Source organism: Athene cunicularia (assembly GCF_003259725.1).
Source record: "Athene cunicularia isolate RWA chromosome 4 unlocalized genomic scaffold, athCun1 chr4_part3, whole genome shotgun sequence".
Classification (NCBI taxonomy): domain Eukaryota; kingdom Metazoa; phylum Chordata; class Aves; order Strigiformes; family Strigidae; genus Athene; species Athene cunicularia.
Window position 1 is genome coordinate 15,085,541 of NW_020799100.1, and position 24,370 is coordinate 15,109,910.

At 34.7% G+C, this 24,370-nt stretch overlaps 1 protein-coding gene across 3 annotated transcripts; it reads left to right on the top strand.

The window, feature by feature from the left end:
• Positions 1–2,672: 2,672 nt before the first annotated feature.
• Positions 2,673–24,333, top strand: PHF6 (PHD finger protein 6). 3 transcript variants are annotated; one of them, XM_026848587.1, is made up of 10 exons: positions 2,673–2,871; positions 3,064–3,165; positions 6,702–6,835; positions 7,150–7,193; positions 16,513–16,679; positions 16,858–17,001; positions 18,224–18,328; positions 19,110–19,243; positions 19,889–20,018; positions 20,311–24,333. In XM_026848587.1, exons 1-9 carry the CDS (start codon positions 2,734–2,736, stop codon positions 20,016–20,018), a joined length of 1,098 nt encoding a protein of 365 aa, XP_026704388.1. In that variant the 5' UTR covers positions 2,673–2,733; the 3' UTR covers positions 20,311–24,333. The 3 variants fall into 3 exon arrangements, with proteins under 3 accessions (XP_026704388.1, XP_026704389.1, XP_026704390.1); XM_026848588.1 differs by having other exon boundaries at positions 23,292–24,333; XM_026848589.1 differs by having other exon boundaries at positions 16,516–16,679.
• The last annotated feature ends 37 nt before the right edge of the window (positions 24,334–24,370 follow it).

Below are 24,370 nucleotides of genomic sequence, written 5' to 3' on the forward strand. Positions count from 1 at the left end.
GTAAAATGCTTTCAGAGTAATTTAATGTGATGGTGAAAAGAATGTGAGTTTCCTTTCTGGTGTGCCCTGATGTTTCTTGGTCTGTTTGCCTTTCAAATAATTTTTCAAGTGTTAAATTATTTATAATTGAGTAAGTATTCCAAAACATAATCTTTGTGAATTTAATTTTTTTTTGGTGTAACATCAACATCCATGCATCATCAAGTAAATATTGGCATTATTTTTAACTATATTGTGAGCCTTAAAAAAAATCCAATTGTGCAAAAGTACTTCTAGAAGTTAGGTTATGTCAGGTTCTAGTATTGCTGTAAGGATGTGCCTTCTCGTGTCTGTTAGTGCACTGGAAAGCATAAAGCTGTGAGAAGATTATTTATAATCTTGTTTCTTGGAAAGTTCTTATAAATTAAATATGATGGGAGGCACTTAATAAATTTTTATGTGTTCTATAAATTATTTGCATTTTCTAAAATATGAATTTGCTTGTTAAATTGAAGGATAGCTATTTTTTATAGTAGTAATTCTTATTCCTGTAAGTTGGTAGAACCTGCACATGTGTTCAAGGAAATTCCTGATCTTCCTTTTAAGAACTACTGTCATTGCTGTCAGTATTGTAACAATATAATCTGAATATAAAATGAAACTGGTAGACCCAAATGAAGGTGTGTGTATATATCAAATTATTTATACCAAAGCAGAACTTCTTGCATTTTAAATTATTTTGTTAATATATTTCTAACCCGTCACTGTGTGATTTATGTTGAGCTATTGAACATGACCTAAGCGCAAGAAATCTTCATGATATTTTTTCCCAATTGTCTTTTGTAAGTTTTTTTTCCTGCTTCCAAATATTATTTTTCTCTTTTTACGTTTTTTTTAAAAAAAAATTAAAATCCCCGCATTTGGAAATGTGTGTATCTTTCCTTCAGAAACGATTCCTTCTTTCTACTCAGAAGGGATTACAGAATAGTCTTGTTTTGTTTTTTTCTTTAGAAGAATACAGTATAGTAATTCTTTTGTGTTTAACACTTAAGGACTCTCTATTGCCACTGCAAAAGGGTGTGACTAGTTTATCCAGATTGGCACATTTTTTGTGCAAATCAGCAAGATCTGAAATCTATGCATTCTTCTTATGAGTATGCGTCACTGGCTAGTAAACTGCTTTCCAGTTATAAAAGAAAGCAAATGAAGCTGTTGATAGAGCAAAGGCGATAGATAAAGGACAGACACCTTTTGATGCAGGAGTTTTGTAGTAAACATTGCAGGACAAACAGTTAAAACCCAGTCTGTGAAAATCTGTTGAAACAAGAGAATCTAACAGGATTGTGTTTTAGCAGTAGTATATGCTGACAGAAACTTAATGACATTCCTTTGCTTTCGATTAGAAAAATAGTGAGTGATGTTAGTATTATAAGAGTCTTGACAGCGCTGAGAAGCAGGCAGGTTTGGCTATGCAAATTTCAAAAAAGTCACGCATTTTCCTGCAGATCACCATTGTAGCACCGTCCAGATGTATTGCAACTCTGCTATTCTTGTGGCTGTTTTTTTGTTTTTGTTTTTTTGTTTTTTTTTTCAACAGAAATATCAAACTATATGGTGGCTTTTCTTATTTAGATGAGTCTGATGTAAACAAAGGCTGAGCAGGATGCTTTTATGGCAGTTGTGGCCAATTCTGACAGTAAGGCTCAAGTCTCCAAAGTAAAAAGCTGTAAGAAAGTGTATTCAAAGAGGGTGATACTGTGTTTCCTGAGAGATATAGAAGAAAATTAACACAAACTACTTAATGCTGGGCCGGGAAGTGTGTGCGCTCGTTGGGTATTTTCACTTTTGAATTTGTAGTGTCTGTGTGAGTAGGGGGTTGGGACCTCAATGTTCTGTTTTAAAATGAGTTGCTGGTAACACCTGAAGAGTTTGTAGTTCACACTGAGTTTAATTTTACTTTTCTGAGATGAGAATAGCAGCTCTCATTCACTTACTGAAAACTGGTATGGTACTGCTAAATTAACTGTGGGTCTTGAAAAGGTTTCCATTGCAGTGCGTTAGTCATAGATCCTTCTAAAATTTTGTTCCTAATGCTGTTTGACTAGCCACAATGTATTTCGGTAATACCTAACATGGTAAGGTTTTATCTTCTCATCTCCACCCTATCTAAGGGGAGTTACTCATCTGCCCTGCTGTTCCGTGAGCTTCTACGCTCAAAATCTGTCCTAGATGCTATGCTGCACTCGGGTTTTTTTTTCCTTCTGTCTTTGAAGAAATTCAGTAGCATGAATTTTATTGCATGCACAGGTAGTGCATTTTCTACAAATTCCTTTGCTGTAATAACTATGAGAATGGGATGAAAGAGTTACAGTAACTTTTTTCCCCTAATGATTGCTGTACTTGATCTATTTTCCACTTATTTCTTCTTTCAAAGTTTTTCAGAGAACTTATTTCTTCTTCCAGGTTTTATATTAACATTCAAACTTATTTGTCTAAAGAACTAATTCTGCTTGCTGATACAATTTCATAAAAAATGAGCAAAATACGGCCTCTGCTGGGTGCATGTTTATTTGGATATATTCAAGTAGCATAAAGAAAAGGTTAAAGAAGGACAGATCACTTTCAAGCAACCAATATTATATTTATAAAACTGTTAAGTTAAATTGCCTTTTGTTGATGTTAACATGCTGATTGCACCTTTTTTTTCTGTAGCATTGAGAGGATTGAAGTGGCATTCTAAGGTGATTTAAAATCATGACAAGCTCAGTTGGACAGAAAAAAGTCTCTTCAAGACAAAGGAAGTGTGGTTTTTGTAGATCTAATAAAGATAATGAATGTGGACAATTATTGATGTCAGAAAACCAGAAGGTGGCAGCACATCACAAATGTATGGTGAGTAACCCATAGGAAAAAGGGAATGTAGCGAGCTATAAAAGATTACAAACAAATGAGAAATTCAACCAGCTGTGGCATTGGCACACATGATTAATCACTAATTTGAAATTTTTGTGGGTTTCATATATATAAGTGTTCTATATCACTTATATCCTTAAAACTTAAAAAGTTTTGTTTTTATAATTTTAGCTGTTCTCGTCTGCACTGGTATCTTCACATACTGATAATGAGAGTCTTGGTGGATTCTCTATTGAAGATATTCAGAAAGAAATAAAGAGAGGCACTAAACTGGTAAGTCTCTGGTTTTGGCTCATGGGAATTGAAGACAGTATTTTCTTACCTTCTATAAAGTTTACCATGAACTTGTTCGGCGGACTATATATATGGTTTTGTTTTGTTTTTCCAAATGCTGCCTTGGTATGAGCTCTAAGGTAATGAACAAGTTCTAGAAGATGTTGAAGTAAAATTGGTCTCAGATTTACAAAAGGAAAACCTCACTGGATATGGTTATACTTGTTGAAACGAAATTTAGATGTCAGTTAACCCTTGAAGTGTCTTTAGGAAAGGATAAAAAGTAGTTTGTTTATTTGAGTCAAGTTCTACTCTCACATAAACATGTTGTTTTAAGAATTGTAGTTTAATCATGGAATTACTGAAAATGAAACCCAGAATTACTATTTTTACAGTCACTTTTTTCCTCACTGGCAAATGTAGATGGTTGTAGCAGATACGCATTTTTTCCAAGTAAATTTGAAAACTTATTTACAGAATATGTCCATTTTTCTTTTTGATGGGCTGCATATAAACAATAGCATTTCCTAAATTTATGTTTCTGATCCAGTCATTTCTATTTAATATTTCCTGCTAGATTTCAGAAAGAAACTGACATTCTAGGGACCTGGCAAGGGTATTATGCCTTTACTAGTATTAGGTTTTGCTGCCAAAATCTGGTTTTAGCTATCGAAGGTACTGTTATTGCTTCCTTTTATATTGATTTAACAGATGATTCTGTGAATATAGATGTCTTATGATGTATGCAGGTACTATAGTGATTACAACTCCACCAAATTCATCACAATTGAGCAGCAATGACTTTTTTAATTCTGGAGAAGCTAATTAATTCTTTTTTAACCTGTTTTATTTAGAACTAGTAGTTTATCATTTGGGGAACTTAGTGAAGCTTTTAAAAAATATTTTTAACAAATTGTCAATTCACTCCTCACATTAACATTTTTCAGCTTAGTTATTTAAAGTACTCTTAAGTATTTACTGGTTCTTGGACTACTAAGAGTAGTCCGAAGTATTATTGTAGAACTGCAGTTATATAATAATAGTCTAATATTTCATCCAGTGTTTCATTTGAATCTTTTCCAACGCAGGGAACTTCATCTGCTCTAATTAGCTGAAGCATAAAGAAATAACTGTTCACAAGTCATTGATGTTGCGATTAGGAATTTCCAAAGAACATGGAAGTACAGATTATAAAGAAACTTTTTGATTCTTGCTTCTCTTAAATGTTTTATGAAGGTTATTTCTTTTTATGTCATTGGTGATTTCTGCCTTTCTGCTTCTGAATCTCTTTATGTTCCTTCACTGATAAAACAGCTGGATACATTCTTGGAGCTCACTAGCTGTATGTATGAGGCACTTTGTTCAGCTTTTTGCAGAAAACCTGGATCTGGTTAACCTAGTAGATTCATAGTCCTGAGCTGTTTACTGTTTGGAAAGAATTTACAGGATAATTTTAAATCTTAACTTAGGTGCCTTATCACCGTCTGTAGTTGTCAGAAAACTACATCTGAATCACTCTAGAGGATTCTTTCTCCATTGACTTGTATAGGAAGCTTATAGCTAAATGTTTATAGTTAGCCCAAACACCACCTCTAAAGTCTGCTTTCTGTTCTAGCCTGTTCTTTTACGTGGGAACACATTGAGCAAAAATATCTCAGCGTGGTGCACTGGGTTAAGTAATTATATTGATAGCTTGGACTAAATTTGTCTGCTGACAGATTTTACGTAGTTGCCCTCCTTCAGGAGGTGCTGCTGCTGACCAGATAGGCACTGAAGATTGAAGCCTGCTTATTACTGAAGTGATGATGACTGACGTGTAGAGCCTTTTTGATGGTAATATTTCTGTCTGAGAAAAGTTTGTAGGTTCAAACCTTAATAGGCTAGTCATCAAAACTTACAAAGTCTAAATATTTGGGAGTACAAGGCACTGATACTGTTATTTCTGTTAGCTGTGCATGGGAGGATTTTTTAAAAGAGTTAATCTGTACTTCACATATACTGATATATATACTGATATAACTTGGGAATTAATTAAACTGTTGATAGTGGACATTTGGACAACAAGACTTGGAATAAATATCTTATTACTGTCAGGACACACAGACCAATAAATCAGTGCTAAAATTCCTGTGGTCTGTTTTTCTCATGCAGGTACATCATGGTGTTCATAAAAATAAAGCTTTCTTTTAGTCATTTCTGGCTTTCAGAATACTGAAGTACTGACTAAAATTGATTGGATGGATATAACTTCAACCTAGGCTTTTATAAAGAGCTTTGATCAACCGTTATTATATATTAAACCATAATGTCTAAAAAATTTGTGTGATAAAATACCCATACAAATTAGGTAGCAACTAGGGAACGGTATTTAACTATACCATTTCAGAGCCTGCAGAGGAGTAAATGGAGATGATCCAAGGCTTTGACATTTTTACTGTTCAGTTAACTTTGTTAAAATTGAAAAACAGGATGGTGATACATAACTTTGGTGGTATATTTATTTGGCATATTTGAGACTAACATAGGAAGAACTTGACTAAGCTAGTGCTGTGGACAGCAAGTGTATTCCACAAAGATAAATGTAGGGAGCATCCTACATTGCACACTTACATTTCTGGGTTTGGAATCAATTGTAACCTTTTGAGGGGGGGTGTGTGTTTGTGCAGGATACAAACAAAAAGCTCCAGTTGTCTTGAGTGGGTAGGTTAATGGGGAATTCTGACATTGGGGCAATATTATGTCAGTAAAAACTAACAGAGAAAAGTATTGTGATACTATGAATTACTTCCTTTCCTAACACAGTCTAAGGAGGATAGTGAACGATTTGGAAGCATGATAGTTGGTACATCCTAAGCAATGATGAGTGTGATATGAGAAGAATTAATTATTGGGAAAGAAAAGTAAAGCTACAGGCTCCCATTTTTTCTGCAATTAAGTATGAAGAGCAAATTATAGACTAATTGGACTAAATTAATTGCGTTTAACAAATATTTCACTAAATTCAGTGTTTTGAAAATTAAGGAAATAACTGTGTAGGAAAAAGAGATAAAGTTAGCTGCTGAGGCTAAGGTAAATTTGCAGGTCATCAGTATTTCTGCCTGCAAGATTCATTGCCAAATAGGTGTCTTTTTTTTTTTTTTTTTTCCTCTCTTACCTTCATAATGTCATTCAGAATTAAACGGGTACAATTCATGATTTTAACTTTTCTGAAATGGTTGGTGCAAACAAGACTATCCTTGGGAGTGAGATATTTAGGTGAATAGCTGTGTCCCTTCCATCAGGCACCTTCCACAAAAGTAAATTACTTATTTTCTTCCCTGAATTGTTAATCAGTGTATGATAGTTATTGTACTGTTGCATAATTGCAACAAATTTCTCCTTCATTTTAAAACAAATTATGAAAACAACCTGAGAGCAGGAAGAGTAATGCCAGGTGCATAACTCCATTTATTTTGTCATCAGGAGTGGTAACTAACTATTATTTTTTAACTCAGAAGTCAACAGTAGCATGAATTGTGCTTTCTTTTTCTTTACAGATGTGCTCTTTATGCCATTGTCCTGGAGCAACCATTGGCTGTGATGTGAAAACATGTCACAAGACATATCACTACTACTGTGCTTTGCATGATAAAGCTCAGATAAGAGAGAAACCCTCACAAGGCATTTACATGTAACTATTATTTATTTGCTATGTTTATTTTTCTATCTGTATTTCATGTTATTTGTTTAAAAAAAACCCCAACAACAAAGCAAAACAAAAAACCCCACTTTGAAATCTAAACAAAACTGTTGCAAAAAAATTCTAATGATGATTGTGGCATTCAAAATAGCGATGTGCTAGAAAAGCATATTTTCACTGCAAGCTTTGTATATCAGTGAGTCTTACAAGTGGGAGAAAAATGTACTGGCATTTAAATTTAAAAGATGAGTAAATAATCTGTGAATCGTGACTGACTTGACAGTTTTCAACTACTTTGTTTATAGGATTTTATGTCGAAAACACAAGAAAACTACGCATAACTCTGAAGGTAAAATTATTCAATATAAATTTTTCCCATTGTAGAAAGATACTTGGTTAAATTTAATTTTTCTGGAGAATATAAATGTTTTCAGTAAAAATTAGAACTACTTTTTTTAAGAAAAAATGAGTTTGGAAGCCCATCTGATTTCTGTATTTTATCTAAAAATTATGGGTTGAGGTGGAGAAGAGCCCAGAACATAAATTTACGGATGTTAGAAACATTTGATGTTCTGTCAAAACAAATTTGGGTAGAAGTAATGCATTCCCTTCTGGGAAGAAGCTGGCTTATATTTGTAATTAAATATTCACAATATTAACATCTAAAATATTTTGTCAGGTAACAGCTGATTTTTGCTATTGCTAATGTTCCTAAATATTCACTGTTTTTTTTGAACAATTAAACAGAGTTTAAGTCTTCAAATAAGAAGGACCCAATAATAAATGAAAAGGTTTGTGATCAGATCCCTTATAGCTATATTTGAGTCATTTTGAGAAAAAAAAAAAAAAGCTGTATGGCTACATTCATAAAAGCTGTGCGTCTTTGCAGAGGAGAGTAGTGAAATGTGTGAGGGGTGATATGCCACAAACGTAGATAAATCATGTAGTCTGCTAAAATTCCAAACTAGTTGTGCTATTGTGTATTTGTGCAGGTATTTTTCCTTTTTTCTATCATATCTAAACTTGAGTAAGAGAACAGTTGTTAGTTTACTTTCTGCATTACTTTCAATTAACATGTCATCAGATTTAACGAATGAGGAGTACGTGACTATTTCATGAAGATCAAATTACATAAATCACTTCAGTATCTGTCAAATGTATTTTTAAGGTAATATGCTACTTTTTACATTATGTGTAGCAGATACATTAATGGTAAGGCTTGGATGTTACTTCAGTGTTCAGAAAGATATTGAAGGCAGTAGAAAATCACAAACTGGTTTTTTTTTTTTAGTCTATTGAAATAATTATTGTCATGTGCTTTGTATAAAACGCTCTGATTTTGCTATTACTAGATTTAAACAAGAAAAGCAGTATACATGTTATATTAATTCTCCAAAGAGACAGGGTCATATTATCTTGTAGTTTGGCACTTTGTTTCTTTGTTTTGGGGATTGTTTTGCTTGCAAACAGAATACGAAAGACATTTGAGTCCAGAGAGAGATTAATCTTTTTAACTGATATTTAAACATAATCTTTTATACTTCTTCATAAATGGCTCAGTGTTTGACATCTGTTGAAAAATATCTCCAATTCTGCATGGAGCCCAATGCCAATGGATGACTTTTTCTGCTTGGAATTCCTTGCAGGATCTGAACTTGTGCTTTTCTTAAAGACTTTTCAGAAACCATTATCTCCAATTCTACAATGTCATTCTCTAACAGCAAAGGCTTTTAAATTTTGTGTGGATATATTTGTCTGAGAAGACATGGGAAAAAATTACTGGATGCATAGTGGCTTTTTTCTTAAATGTTGATGATGGCAATTCATTAAAACATTAAACTAGACTTATCCAAAGAGACTCTAAGATTGAGGATCAGAGAAGGAGGAGTAAACAACATCATTCAGAAACACCAAGGCCAAAAAACCTAACAGTATCTTACTTAGCATTTAACTTTGCATACATTTTTTTTGTTTAAAATATTTAGTTCTGTTAATACTTTACACTTGTAGAAATGTGTGTAGCTATACTTCACTTTTTTTCCCTGTTTTTTGTTTAATATTTGGCTGAAATTTTACCCAGTGGTCTTTGCCAAAGAGTATGTTCTATTTTTAGTCCATACAGTTCAGGGAACTATACCTCTAGAATATTATTACTTACAGTTAAGGATCTGATAGTGCCAGAAGCTGGGACTCTTGTGATAGACCTTTAAATCAAAGAAAGTAAAATACATATTGTATCTGACATGGAAATTATTTATAGCATTGTGTAGCAATCGTCTTTTGCTACACTGGAAACTATCTTTAGAAGACAGAAATACAGAGGTTCATTTTCAGAGTTTAACAAGGGACTTTGGAGGGTTTGTTCCTAAATATTTAAATGCTGAAGCTTGCTCAGTGAAATGGTAACTGGAGTATGTTGGATGGTGAGATTAAGTTTTATATACATATTTTGTTAATTTATTTCTTGAGGAAAATGTGAATACCAAAGAGCAATTGAAATGTGAAGGAATGATGGTGTATGAAACCAGAAAAGACTTGCAGAGAAGAACAGACTAGATGCTAACATAAGGGCTTTTTTTTCCCCCTCTTGTTTTTGTTTAATTTTCGTGAATCCTTACTCTCAGCAGCGTTTTCATAACAGAATAGTTAAAGCAATGGTTATGTCACTCAGTGTAGGTGCACAGAGGCACTGGAATTATCAGTTCTTTTTAATGGAAATGTATTGCTCCTGCCCTGGGATGCTGGGTGCTTTTGTTTTTGTTTTTTTCAGTGTAGAACATCAGGTTTTTCCTTTGTTCTCTGTATCTAGATTTAATTGTTGCAATCCAAATATTTTTATTATGTCAGTTATATTAGAGGATGCTTGAAGAGTTTTTGAGTATTTGGTTTCGTGCAGACCAGAACAGTTTCTTTTCTGTAGGCAGTATTGCCGCATAATAGTGAGATTTTTCCTTCCCTTTGCTAGAAAATAGATGTTTTGCGGGGCATACTTGTTCAAGTCTGAGATCTGGCTAATGTGACTTTAGTTAAAAGTTCTAGTTTAAAAGAATATCTGTTAACCATTTAATAACAGTTAAAGAAAATGTGGTTGAAGGACTTATGTTGGAATTAAAGTTACACAGTTAAAACCTAATAGAAAGGACCTCTTGGATGTTATTTATTGCTGTCATGAAGTTCAAGTGGCATGAGAATTCATCAGAATATCTGTAGTCATCAAGACAAAATTAATGAGTGATGGGAGTTCATTTTCCTTTAATTGACAGGAGTTGCTGAATTACCTTGTGTTTTATTTGAATATAAAAATATGAAACTCGGCAGCAATGTATTGTGCTCTTAAATTTAGTATCTGCTTCAGCAGGTTGTAGGGTTTGTCTAATTTATCTGTATGACCTAGCCTTCAGTTGATACAGAATAGAAAAATAGTATTTCTCCTATATTTCCTTTGTGTATGTATATTTTGGAGCAATTCTTCTGTGCTGTGTTCCCACTAACTGGAAGAAGGATGTGAAAGTGAGGTACTCTCACACTTTTTATGGGGCTGTGACTGTGAGGTCAGCAGATTTGAAGACGCCTGCTCAGAGGAGCAGACAAAGTCACTCAAAGCTTCATGTCCAGATTTTTGTCTTGCTGGTTACAAGTCTTAACAAAATAATCTGACCTGAACTTCAAGTAATACCTTATTTGTAATTTAGGCAAGCTGTCTTGAGTTTTCAGTATCTGACAGGTTACAGGAATTGGTGGTGCCAGTGCTTTCAAGCTATCACAGCCAACTATTAGTTGAGTTACTGTTCAGTTTGATACAATTGCATTTATTCTGTTTGAAGAATAGAGTATTGTTGAACTAAGGTTTTGGAACCGTTTGTTGGAATTTATTCCAATGTACTGGAAATAATTGTTAAAAAACCCCATATAATCTTGTATCTTTCAGTTCCCTGCAGGTGGGGCTGCCCTGGCCCCTGTGTTCTGTGTTGAATTTAAAGCAAATTCAGCTGATCAGGAATAGTTTAATACAAACTAAGATAAGAATGTAATTTTATTCTTCTGTTACATAGTAGTAAAATAAAGAATAATGAAGACAGCCATGTGACTATCTAAAACAGATGCTTGGGAACTGAGGGGGTCAGAAAATAAAGTGTCCGTAATTCCTATTGTAGCTGTACTCAAAGCCTCAGGGAATTACGTTTCCACAATGGAAATAAGGACATTCCCTGTCTCAGCATCCTTTTCATGTTATTCTAAAGATCAAACATTAAATCTATGCTTTTCATACTGCTCAGTAAGTTGAGTCAGTTTCTCTGTGAGACCTATTTAGAGATGCTGCTGCAATCTGTATCAAACCGAGTACTTTTTCAAAGCGCTGCGTAAGCCAGAGGCTGGCAGGAAAAACATCTGAAACTTTTTGGTGTTATAGTTAGGTAACATCCTGATTCATCTTTGGATCCTTTAATCAGTGTTTGTTCATAGTTACGTTTTCTGTAACACTGTCCACAGCATAAGCTTGCCTAACATCCTGTGCATTAATGCAGTCACATATAGAAGTTTCCGTAATGTTGCAGTTGGGTGTCGTTTCAGTTCTGCTGGTGGATGGTAACAAATTCTTCCTAGGCTCTGCTAATTCAGCCTTCTTGTCTGTTTTACAGAGAATGCTGTTCTGAATGTGACATCAACCTTATATGTAGTGTTACAACAAAAACAGTTGGTCCAGGCAGTAAGTTAGCAACCTCCTATGCAGTTCGTTATAGACTAATGAGGTATTTCGCAGAAGCATCACAGTAGTTTTTTCTTATGGAAAAGGAAAAAATGTAAAAGTAATGTGGTGAATGATTTGTCCTATCTGAGGAGCTCTCCTGTGGTGTTTACATTATAATTCTCCTTCCTGTCTAGGCAAGACATTATACAAATAGAAACTTGGTCAGCTAACTCATGCTTAACAGGTTTATCATACCCGTTGTCAAGTTTTCTGATTATGCAGATAAGCTAATGTATTGTTTGTCTTCAGTCTTTGCCAATGATTGTTTGCTTGAAAAAGCATTTAGACTGTCTGTGTATGAAGGACTATTATTAACTTTCTATGTTATATGTACTTAAATTAAGAAATAATCTCAAGTACTTCATAACATAGATATTGTTCAGTCAAAAATAGCTTTTAGACAAGAGTCATCAATTCCGTGAGGTACTTTTGGAAAACATTAGTGGTGGGACCTAAAGGGTAATTTAACTTTTTTCCTTTCCACTCTTACTTTCTCCAGCTGAGATAAGTTTCATGTATCTCAGTTTTTTCCATTAAAAAAACACCAAACAACTAAAAATTATATTCAGCATTTTGATAGTTAATTTCACATCATTTGCTGGTGAAAGCTACTATTATTTCATTACCAGTTTACCTGATTCTGTATTTGCTTGCAAGAGTTTTAATGCAAATCTCTGTTTCTCTGTTGACTACTGGGACAGAAAGGTTTTCTGGGGTTTTTGACATTTCAGTTTAAAATAGTTATGTTGCCACATACAGTTCATTTGGTTTCAGCTGTATTTTAAGGGCATCTTTAATATACTAAAATACTTTTTTCTTTCTCTGCTATATTACATTTATCTTCTAAAAATCTAGTAAGGTTGATTTTTATTCTTTGTAATTTTTAGAGTTTCTCTTTTATCCCAAGCGCACTGTAAAACTTTAAATACATATGTGTGATTTCAAATTTACATAACAGCATGTCTAAGCCACTTCCCCATTTCACATTTTGGCTACTTTTTCTGTACAGTCCTATGTGCAAATATATTTTGCCAGTCAGTTTTGTTTATTATCTTCCTCATACAGACTTAGCCCCCCCCTTTGCTTCTGGCACACTTAGTCTGTTGTTTAAGGTAATGTAGGAGGTGGATACAGAGAGCGGTGTTAGCCTTTGCTGTGCACATCCTCTTTTTATTTGTTCTTTCACCACCTTTAAATCACTTAATTCTTTTATTACTTTGCTTTAACCTAGCTTTTGGAAAAGGGTGGTTCCATGTATATTTCAAGCTGATGCAATATAGAATAGATCAGTGATATCTCAACCTCTTCTCTGCCAAGCTTTATTTTAAACAGCAAAACATCTTGATCCTTTTCCCTTCTAGTCATGATCAAAGGAGAATTTTTAGATTTCTGTCTGAGGCTGAGTCTCCCTGTTAACAGTTTATGTAATACAGCATTTTGTTAGTCTTCTTTTTGTGGTACTTTGTACTGCTCATGGATTTCTAAAATGCAAATTTGGGTCTTGTTGCTGCTCATCTTTTCGCTCATCTGAATTTACAATATCGTGTTCTTAGGTGCTTTTTAAAATGTAGAATGTTTCCTCTTGATTTCTACCCCCACCCCTCCTTCTCAGACCATATTGCGTATTAAGCTTGTTTTTTCAGATATAGCCTTTAGGGACTTCTGAAGGAAGCTCATAAGTTACCTCCTTTGAAGGCTTTAGATAAAGTTATGCTGAGAATATTGTGATGATTTTAAAAATCGATGCAGTAATGGGATATGGGATGGGGGGCAGTTGAAGAATATCTAGGGAATCTCAGGGGATTCAGAGTATGGGTGATATCCATGATAAAACGTCATCTGGTCAGGGAGGAGTTGAACAACTTTTTGTGTTTTCCTTAGTTCAAGCTGACATGAGAAGTTGGAAACACCCAACCATCAGATGCCAGGGAAACAGGGTAAGCTGGCAGTGGGCTTGAGGGGAGGGATAGGGCACAAACCAAATTGTATATTATACAGTAAAGACCATCCAAGGCAGGTGTATTTTAAAGCTGGTTACAATCTCTTTCTTCCTGTACTGTTACACTAGTTCATAGTGCTGTTAAAACTGAGAGAAACGTCAATGTTTTGCGGTATCGATCTCGCAGGTAGATGTGGTAGAGCAGATCCTCACATCTTGGTGCTGTTAATCTGCAGGTCCATGTCACTTGTAGTAGGAAACTGAAATCTGCAAGGAATTTTATTTTAATGAAGTGGTCACGTAGCATCTAGATTTCAGTGAACGCTGAACTTTTTTGGAAGTACTAGTTTTGAGCACAGAAAGGGGGTTCTCCTTTGAGGAAAGCTGTGCAATCTTGATGTTTTTTTTATCTTACACTGAAACCATCTTTTCAAAATACAGCATTTTTACTTATCAAATCTTAAATATTCTAATAATCGTAGACTAAAAAATAGCACTTAGGAACTTATTCTCTAAGGAGGCTGTGACATTTCTTATAAAGAGTTGGTTTTCATAATGTGTGCTTGGTTTTTAGCGATTATGATTCACTTCCAGTTTTGAAAGTAACTAGAGAGTTCAGGATGTGCTTTAATGATATTTAGAAAATAAGGGTGGACTAAGAGGTAGAAAGCATTCTGGTTGACAGAATTGATAAGGAGCTTTGGAAAAAATAAGAGAAGTTGGTGAATGGACTACATTTTGCTTCATCAAATACAGCAGGGAAATCTGTGGAATGATTTTGGGAAGGAATATTTTTTAACTTCTTACTGATCTTATTTAAAGATTCATGAATTAAATACATTTTTGGTTAGACTTTTTTTCTGGCGTAACCATCTGTGATTTCTGTAAATGCACAAGTAGAGACAAAGATTCACAAATTTCTTTTAATACATTGGTGGAGAGCTCATGTGATGAGGGACAAGATAAAAGAATTCTTTGACAGAGGCTTTCGGGTTGCAATAAAATTTGCTATATGTAGTCTGAGAGGTATATCTAAATTGCATAATCTTGCTTGGGGCATTTAGCAAGTAATGATAAATGAAAAATAATATTAGATAGTAAATTCTGAGAAGAAAATGGAAAATGTATTGTTTCATTAGATAATCCATCTCATTGTGTATTTTGTTCTATTTTTTGAGAGTAACATGAATGCTGCTTTTGTCATCTAATTAGAAAAGAATAGTACATACATATTAAAGCATAGGAATGTTGTGGTACGTACACTAATGTATCTTAGTAGCAGTTTGGGAATATCTGTATATAGTTGAATAATTTATCAATTTAAACCAAAACAATTTGCAGATTTGTATTAGTTTATTCTCAAACTTTTGCCTTTTTCTAACCATAAAAGCTTTGGGGGAATTATGTTGCAGTATAACCTATTGTGATGCATTTGGATTTGCTTTCCATCCTTCATTAATAAATGTGCAAGAAGGCGTAGCTTTCTCCGGGATTAGTGACAGATATGATAAACTAAGCTTAATAGGATACACTTGCATGCAAGGCCACAGACCAGTAGTTCACTTATCTTCTGCTCCAAATTGATGGCTGTGCAATATGCTCAGGTCTTTGACTTCAAACTTTTGTGCAGTTGAGTCACTGTTAATCATGAGATAGAAATGTTACTTGATTTTTACATGATAATAGAGAAGACAGACAAGCTCTAGTGAAGCAGTGTTTAGTCTCAAAATAAGATGTCCTCTCTGGATACTGAGACCACAGTATAATGGTGATAAGTGCCATAGCAATGCTTAAAAAATAATAATAACACAACAGTTAAGTGGCCCATTAATGTACGAAGTAGATGTCCCAAAACATCTGGTTAGGATTTCCCTCCATTTGGGGGCTCATACTGATGTCTGTGGTTCGAATTTTGAGAAGCAAGTTCTTTAGTGGGGTGTGTCCATGTTTCTTTAAACAAGTCTACTGAAATATCTTTGCAGTTTGAGCAGAGGTGGGTGTTACATGTTAAAAGAAAAAAGAAAAACTCTCCCGCGAGCAGCTTATGATCAGGGAAGTTGTTAGCGACTGAATAAAGCTGGTTATTCAATAACAGATATAACTTAACTAGATCATATTGGAAGCAGTCTTAAGTTAGCAGAATTGATCTGTATTGACTGTAGAGCTTTGAGTAATCAAAGTCTGCTAGAATACTGGACTACAGTTCTATGTAGCATTCAGCAGTTGAGCTGACATTTTCAAAGGAACCTGTCAGACCTCTTTGGTATGTCTGTATTAAAATATATGTTCTTATATTCTTAATGGTCTATAAATACTTTATGTGGGATATTGTCAGTGTGGATGATTTTCTGTAAACTGGCATCTGCTTTTGGCTCTAACTAAAGTGAAATTCTAGATTTATTTCATGAAGGCAAAACACATTTCAGTTTTAAAACTTGATGGTAATGTTGTAGCCAAAATGGGTGAATTTAAGTCAAAAGCCATCAATTAATAGAGCAAGGAGAGGGGTGTTATTTGGATACACTGGCATAATATCAAGGGCAATTTACATTGGAGTTATGCATCTTAAAAATATAAATTAAAAGCTTATTTCATGGTTGAAAATATTTTCTGGTTTCAGTGCGGTTTAAATGAGTCTTATTTTCAGTGGAGGTGAATATATGTATCTGAGGACACATTTTGGGCCTGAAAGTAGAAATTGTAAGAAATGCTAAACCTTCTTCGTATATTATGTTATAAAGATGCAAAGCTGTGTGATATGTGCAAAGAAGTAAATAATGTTTCCAGGATCTGCAGTTGCATGTATGTAATAAATGGGGAAAAGTTGCTATTTTTATTTCTGACCAAAATACAGAAAATACAGGTTATGTTTTTCCTTGTCTGGTTTGTTTTTTTGGTGGTGGTGGTGGGGTGGCTTTTTTTTTCATTTGTGTAACATTTTTGAGAATGTTATTTGATGATGTTTTCTAACTTCTAAAGCAGATTTAGAAGAAAGTATCAATGAACACGAGTTGGAGCCTTCACCTCCCAAAGGAAAAAGGAGGGGTCGTAAGGGAAAGCCAAGAAAAACAAATTTAAAAGGGCAATCAGAAGACACTAGATCTACGTCCTCACATGGCACAGATGAAATAGAAAGCAGTTCCTATGTAAGCAGTAAATATGCTAAACTTCTTAGAAGACAGAATTGCATATTTCTTCTCTGCAAATATAATTTTTATTAAAATTTGTATTTGTCTGAGCCTCCAGCTGGTGGCCACAGGCTTTTAAAATTACAACCTTATTTGTAACCCAGCAGTATATTTTAGTAAATTGTTTTTCTTTCAGAGAGACAGGTCTCCCCACAGAAGCAGCCCCAGTGATACAAAACCTAAATGTGGATTCTGTCATGCAGGTGAAGAAGAAAATGAAGCTAGAGGAAAGCTTCATATATTTAATGCCAAAAAGGCTGCAGCACACTATAAGTGCATGGTGAGTAACAGTATTAACTGTTGTTAACCTGTTTATTATGTGAATTTTGTCTGAATTGCTCTTTTAGATTTTAATACAGTACCCTCACATGTAATTATGCATGAGTATTGTCTGTGTGCTGATGATCTCTTTAAGCACTGAAGTGTTGCAAAGTGAGCAATTCATTTATTTTCACTGCGGGCAATATGGATAAAAGTTGGCTACGTGCTAAGAGATGGAATTAGCTCAGGGAGACTTTTTAGCTTATTAAAAATGCTCCCTTAGCATCTAAACGCATACACAATATTTAAAAAGGAAAACAGAAAACAGTTTTAACTAAAAGAATCCACTCCAAAAATAAAATACCTTTATTTCACAGGCATTCAGACAAAATCCAGGAAGAATCCATAAACTTCATTATTTTTCTGACCAGTGGATTCAGGCTGTGTGGCTCCAGTAGAGTGGGACATGGAAGTTCTAGAAAACCCTTGCCTTTAGATGATCACATTTGTAGAACTGTCAGCCTGAAAAGAATCTACTAATTTCAATGAATGTGAACAAATAGTGCTATTTTTCATATAACTTGTTCTATGAATGAGTTAGGGCTTTGAGTAACAAACTTCAGTGGTTCCTGTTGTACCTCAAAATGGATAAATAGTCCAGGCAATCTGTGGAGTATTAATTGTCTCTGTATACCTAGCCTCACTCAGCAGAGCTGGCGTGTGCCAGCAGCCTTGAGTCTTGGAGTATTCTTTGCTGCTTTGTGTATCTGAGGTTCAGTTTTAAGACAGTTTAAGTATACCAGGACAGTGATAGTAGGGGCCGTACTTACATGCACCATTGTCATCCCTCAGGGCTTTTTGGGTATGTTGCCATGAAGCTGAATTTTATATATGTCGTAGGGAAGGAAATCAAGTATTCCTAAAAAGTTCAGTGATGTAATTGATAATATTGCCCATTTATTACTTCGTGTTTTCATCATGTCATTAGTTCTTGTCTACCCCTTTGTCTTTTAAAATACATTTCTCCGAGGCAACAAATGTAATTAAAGCAGTCGGGTGGGTATCAGAAGGAATACTCATCATACTAATTACTCAGCATGGATTTTTTTTTCCTAGCTTGTTGCTGAAGCACATGCTGTCTGAGATCACAGAAGGGGATGTTCACCTACTCAGTTATTCTTGCACATGAAAACATTTCTAATCGTGTTGGTGACCTGAAATTATTTTGACTTTTTTCACAGTTGTTCTCTTCTGGCACTGTCCAGCTAACAACAACTTCAAGGGCAGAGTTTGGTGATTTTGATATCAAAACTGTACTTCAAGAAATCAAGAGAGGAAAAAGAATGGTATGTATCTGCAGAATGTGATGAACACGTTACTGATTCTACTAAGGTGTATATAGCTCTACCTCCTTCCTTTTGTGAAACAATCTTTTCCATCTGTTTCTAAACACAAAATTTAAATGTATTGTTACTTCTGGGACAGGTAGCCAGATAGGAATCACCTTAAAAATTAGTGGTGTTTGGCATGTGGTATTTTGGGTTCTTTATGACAGCATATATAGTAAATTATAATAAGCTTCCCTGTAACTGTAAGAGAGTAGCAGTTCTGGATCCTGTGTTACTAAAAGCACACTGTGTCAAAGTACAAATCAATTTAGAGAATGCATTCTTGCAGTGATGTGTTTGCAACTGTTTCAGTGTTTTAATATGAAAATGCCTCTGAGATGGGGAGATTCAGGATTTTTTTAATGGCAAGAAATTGGGGAGGGGGGAAGAAAACAATATTGTTCCTTGAAAAAAAAAAAAGATACGAGTTTCTTCATATATTAACTTACTAACTTCAGTGGCAATAAATGATCTTGAAGATAAAATAATACATGCAATCACATAGCAGTTTTCAATGCAATGGACAGGTAAATGCTGATGTTCATATTTTAATAGGTTAGTATCATATAGTTTCTGGTTTACAATATCTTTGATTGACTTTTCTTTGGAAGGATGCTCTGCCAAAGAAGTTATTCTATTCCAGAATAGTAGCCATAAGTATGAGGAACACTAAACTGAATACTAAGAGGCAAGAGACCGAAAGGCTGAACAGTTCCATTCTCTTCTTTCCCCTGCACAGAAATGCACACTTTGCAGCCAGCCTGGTGCTACTATTGGGTGTGAAATTAAAGCCTGCATAAAAACATACCATTACCACTGTGGAGTAGAAGACAAAGCTAAATACATTGAGAATATGTCACGAGGAATTTATAAGTAAGGACCTATGTAATTCTTGAATTTATAATAAAAGTGAATGCTGTAATGAAAGTGAAGCTATTTCATGGCACTTTTTCTGCCAACAGTCAATTATGTTATTAAAATAGATAATATTATTTCATTTTAAATGGTATTTTTAAGTAATTGTTGACTTTGCAAAGTATTTTAGTTACTCTACTAACTTAAAATTTCTGACTATGAGAAATGAGAAGATTGACTTAATCTGTAACTTATATTGATTAAATCAGTTTATATTGAGGAAGCCTTGGATAATTTCTGTCATGATTCCTCAATATTGATGTGTTTTGTAGCTTATTTTTGGTTTTTTGGAGCCCATAACTTTCCATGCTTGCTGACTGCTGGCATTAGTGGCTTGGCTGCGGTTGAGTTGCCAGTGTGGTTGTGCCCACAAGAGGGCATTCTCCGAGCAGTGTAGGAACAGTTCTTCAAAACTAGAATCGATCCTAGTTTTGTTGGCTTGACTTCAACCCTGTTTTCTTTCTCAGTTTAAGTGATGCTTGACTGAAATGAATGAGTCATAAGTCAATTGCTAACTCTTTTAGCACATCTCAAAACTAATTGAAAGTCTGGTTTTATAGATATTTTCAGTAAAAGTCCTCACTGTTTCTTTTATTGTGCTAGACTCTATTGTAAAAACCATAGTGGAAACGATGAAAGAGATGAAGAGGATGAAGAAAGAGAAAGCAAAAGCCGTGGCAAATCAGGCACTGACCATAATGACATTCCTCAGCAGCAGCTCAATGGAAACTAGGTATGGAAGTTACTCCTGACAGATCTGTTACCGAGACTGAACCGCAATATACATTTAATGTAGTTTATTGCAGTGAAATATTTAAATCTAGTGTATGCAGATAAGTACTTTTTATTGGCATACTGTAGAAATATGGGGAGGATTTGTTGTTTTTAAAATCCAGCTGACTTTATAACAGTATAAGACGGGAGACCCTCATTTCTATCGCTAAATATAGATGTAATGTCAGAGCTGCTAAATGCTTTTCTGTATGATTTTAAATTTACTATTGTTTTCATCATTTTTTAAACAGGTTCAAGGGACAGAGTTATAGAACTGGGAATGGCTAAGACATCATAACTACTAATTCTTTTAAATTGTTTTCTAAAATCAGAAAAGGGTCAGTAACTTTTTACTACCCAACTCTGTTAGAAATTTCATTGAACTGCCTGAAACGTTCATGTGTGTGAGCCTTCAGTAAGTGGCAGAGTTTTACATGTCAATATTATGTAGTTTGTAGTCTGCAGTGTCTGGAAAAAATGAAACACTATATAAATGATATGTAATATGTACAGTGTCAAAAGTTAAGGCAGACATTGAAATGAAGTAAGATCTATATTTCTGGACTGAATAAAAAAATTAAGATTTGGAATGTGTAAGTTGTTTAGTGGATTCATGCAACGAGGGAAGGTCTTAGCTAGTTTAATTAACAACATGGACAAGTTCGTGGTGGCAACAAGCTGGTACTTTGTGAATTTTGCATTTTCTTCATACACAAGTTACGGAGGCTATACATGGGAAAGCCGCTCTCTGTTTTTGCTTGCAAAGCACACAGTAGAAAAGGACTCAGTGTACACCGAAGCACGCTTGAACATTTCAGGTTGTTCCTGTTGTGATTGCTCATTCCGCCCAGCATTGTTTGCGGGAGATTTACTTGAGCAGCTGTTGGTTTGGAGCTGTGAGCTTTAACGCTCATGCCAAAGGGCTGTAGTTCATTCTTTCCCCAAGGACCCACCTCTTTCTGTGTCCCTGATTTACAAAGAACACTTCACTAAGTGTGATGAAAACCTTACTGTACAAATGTTTGGACTCTGCAGCCCAATCCCTTTTACTTCAGAGAGTTACAACTCTTAACTCACTATGGAATTTAGCCACCATATCTGACGTCCATACCTCAAGTGTTCTGTGTTGTGTGGAACATTTCATGTTTTGTCCAGAATATGCATAAATGTCCCATATTCTGTAAGAAGAATGAGGAAGCAACCTTTTTTTTGCTAGATTGGTATTTATTTTTTAACCTTATGACCACTATATGAGAAACTTTGCTTATCATCCTTATTGTTTTAGTGATTTTCTTTTTTTTTTTTTCCTCTTTCTGTCAAGTCAACAATCACATCATGAATTTCTACTTGCTAGCGTTTGATGTTCCGTTAGGGAATAATCAGATCTAGGCTATACCAAACCTAACAGATCAGTCCCCTGACTGCTTTCAAAACACCTTGTCATTTCTAATGGCTACTAGCTTCTTCAATTGGTCTGTTAAAGCACATTCTCAGACTGACTTAAATAAAACCAAAAAGCTGAATCTAGTCCACATGTTTGTCTGTTGCTATTGCATCACCTTATTGTTTGTTTAGGGTTTTGACTTGTTTCACTCTGAACTCCCAACAAAACCTCTGGATTTGAAGGAAGGAAACAAGCAAAATACACTGATTTGACTATAAACTGCTACAGTTCTTCTGTGATTGGTATTGCAAAAACAGTTCATTTGTAACATGAGTTTCTGTAGCATTTTTTACTTGTATTTTTAAAAGATTTAACGTGTGTCATTTGTCTTCTTATGCATTCCCTTAATGTCTTGAGGGACTCAATTACTGTATATTGGAGTTTCTAACATTTTACCTGTTAGAATTCAATCAATTCTGTTTGCTTTCCTGGAGAATAATGCCGTTTTGGAAAGAAATATTGCTGTGTACAGAATATATTCAGTTACTGCTCTAAACATGATGCCATTGATCATTTTTATTTTGTATTTGTAACTTTCAAAATTAAAAGCGTGACTTGAATTGCAATGACAGATCGATTATTTAAATTGTCTATCAAGGTGTTTTGTTTCTCCCAGAATATGAACATTTTTCAGCCACTCAGAACAGTTTTAGAATGCAAAATAACATCCTTCAATGTTTAAATTACTTGTAGATTTGTGCCTCAGACATGGCCCTCCCATGGAAAAAAGGCACTTTGTTTGCAGCTACTGTATTTTGACTAAGGTTGCATGGGGTAGATCTGCCAGCATACTGATTGTATTTGAGACTGAGCTCTAATTCATAGTGTGTCAGTTGCTTAGTATAATATTCAGTCCAATAATTCATCTGTTATGAAATAAATTACCCCATTTCATGCCTCAAAGAACCAGAACAGCACTTTACCTTCGGGTAGCAGAAAAGCAAGTGGCTGGTTTACCTGTTACCTCTTTGTGCTGAGATGGCCTGACTAAATTGTCATTAATTCAGAAATCATGGAAACAAAGTCAAAAGCAAAAATCTTTTCTTATGAGCCTCAGATTTGTCATAACTGACTTCAACTCATGTATGCTGGGTAAAAGTGCCTTACAATGTAAAAATTGTATTTATATGTTCCCAAGTAGCATCACCTGCTGGGGAGTAATTCTGTTGTGGTGTTAATATTTAGAAGAAATGTACCTCAGCAGTGTATTTACTGTACATCTCTTACGTCCTTAATTGTAGTTTTAAAAAGCATGACAATGTATGATAGTATACAACATTTACATCATTTTTTAAAGACAATACTGCCATTACTGTCTTTTTATGTGTATTTTAGCTTGAAATTTCAGACAGTCTGTCTGAATTTTTTTTTTTTTTTTGGTAAAGCAATGTAATCTTTGCAAGCATATATTGAAGATTATTCTGGAGCATCTACTGCCTTCCCAGAAATGTTAGAAGTAATGAAAGTGCTCTATAGGTGAAATAGGTATGTTTAAATTAGCTAGTTAAATTAATGCAGTCTATTTGTTACTGAGAATTTTCTTTTTAATAGGCACCTTCTGCTTTCATCTCACAATCAGAGAACTCATGAATTTAACAAAACGTCTTATGAAACTGGTTCACTTTTATTTAATTTTTTTTTTTGGCCTTTGGGCATTTCTTTTGCTCACAAGAGTAGTTTGTGCTGTTTAAGATGCCTAGAACCCACCGAGAAGGGAGGCTTCTCCCCACCTCACTGTATTTCTGTATTAACAGATCTCCCCAACTCACTGTATCTCTGTATTAACAGATCTGCGATTGTGCTATACCAAGAAAGGACTGTACCAAGGAAGGACAGGCATCAGAAGGATATTGTTCAAATAACTTGAGGATACAGCTGGTGTAATGCCAGAGTCCCAAGGCGTGATCAGTGATCAAACACTATAGCAGTAAGCTGTGCTATCACTCCATTTCAGGGAAGGGTGAAAGGCCGGTGCGATATCGGCATCAGTGCAGCTAGCCAGGATGAAACAGATTAGGTGATCAAAAGATCTACTCATTCAGCAGGTGTTGTTCCACAGGAGGTTCTGTGATAAGGCTCTAGCAGGGATTATATCTACACTCCACAAAGTCTGATCTTTAGGTACAAAGAGCTGTGCTGATCTAGATTGGTATGATTATGCCGAATCTGCCCCTAAAATGTAATATAAAGGAAGAGAGCTTGCTTCTTACTGCTGCCTATGTGAAAAATAATTTCATGTAAACCAGAGTGAAAGATGGAGAAGTGATAATCTATTTGAAATATCAGACTTACCTGGCAGGTGATAATCAGTGCATTCCAAAAATATTAATATGCTGTATCAGATTGACAAGAAAATGAGTCCTCATTAGATGAAATTAATCTTAAGAGAACTGAAAGTACATTACAGCAAATAGTAACTCTTCTTCCATGTCACCAGAAACAGATTCCACTGTGTTAGTGATGGAGGTTAAAAAACAGAACACAGCTCTTGATTTATATACTTGTTGAAGCAGTTTCTCTATATGCATATGTATGCACATTCATTAGTCAGCAGTGACATCTCAACCCTTAAAGAATCCTGGAGAACTGTTGCTTGTCAAAAAGCACTCAGGTTAGGCTAACATTTGCAACTTTTGCTCTAGCATACATTGACATTAGGTGTAAAGACAAGGAATGTATGAAAGAGGGTAAATGCATTCCTATCTACAATGTTATGTATATTTTGTTCCTGTTATATTGGCTTTACTTCCAAAGTTGTAGTTTGCAGTATTAGTTTCTTTTTATTGGTATCCTTGCATATATATATTCAATAAATGAGTTATGAATTTCATATTTGTATATCTGTCCTTTTTCTGAAAGCATAACTT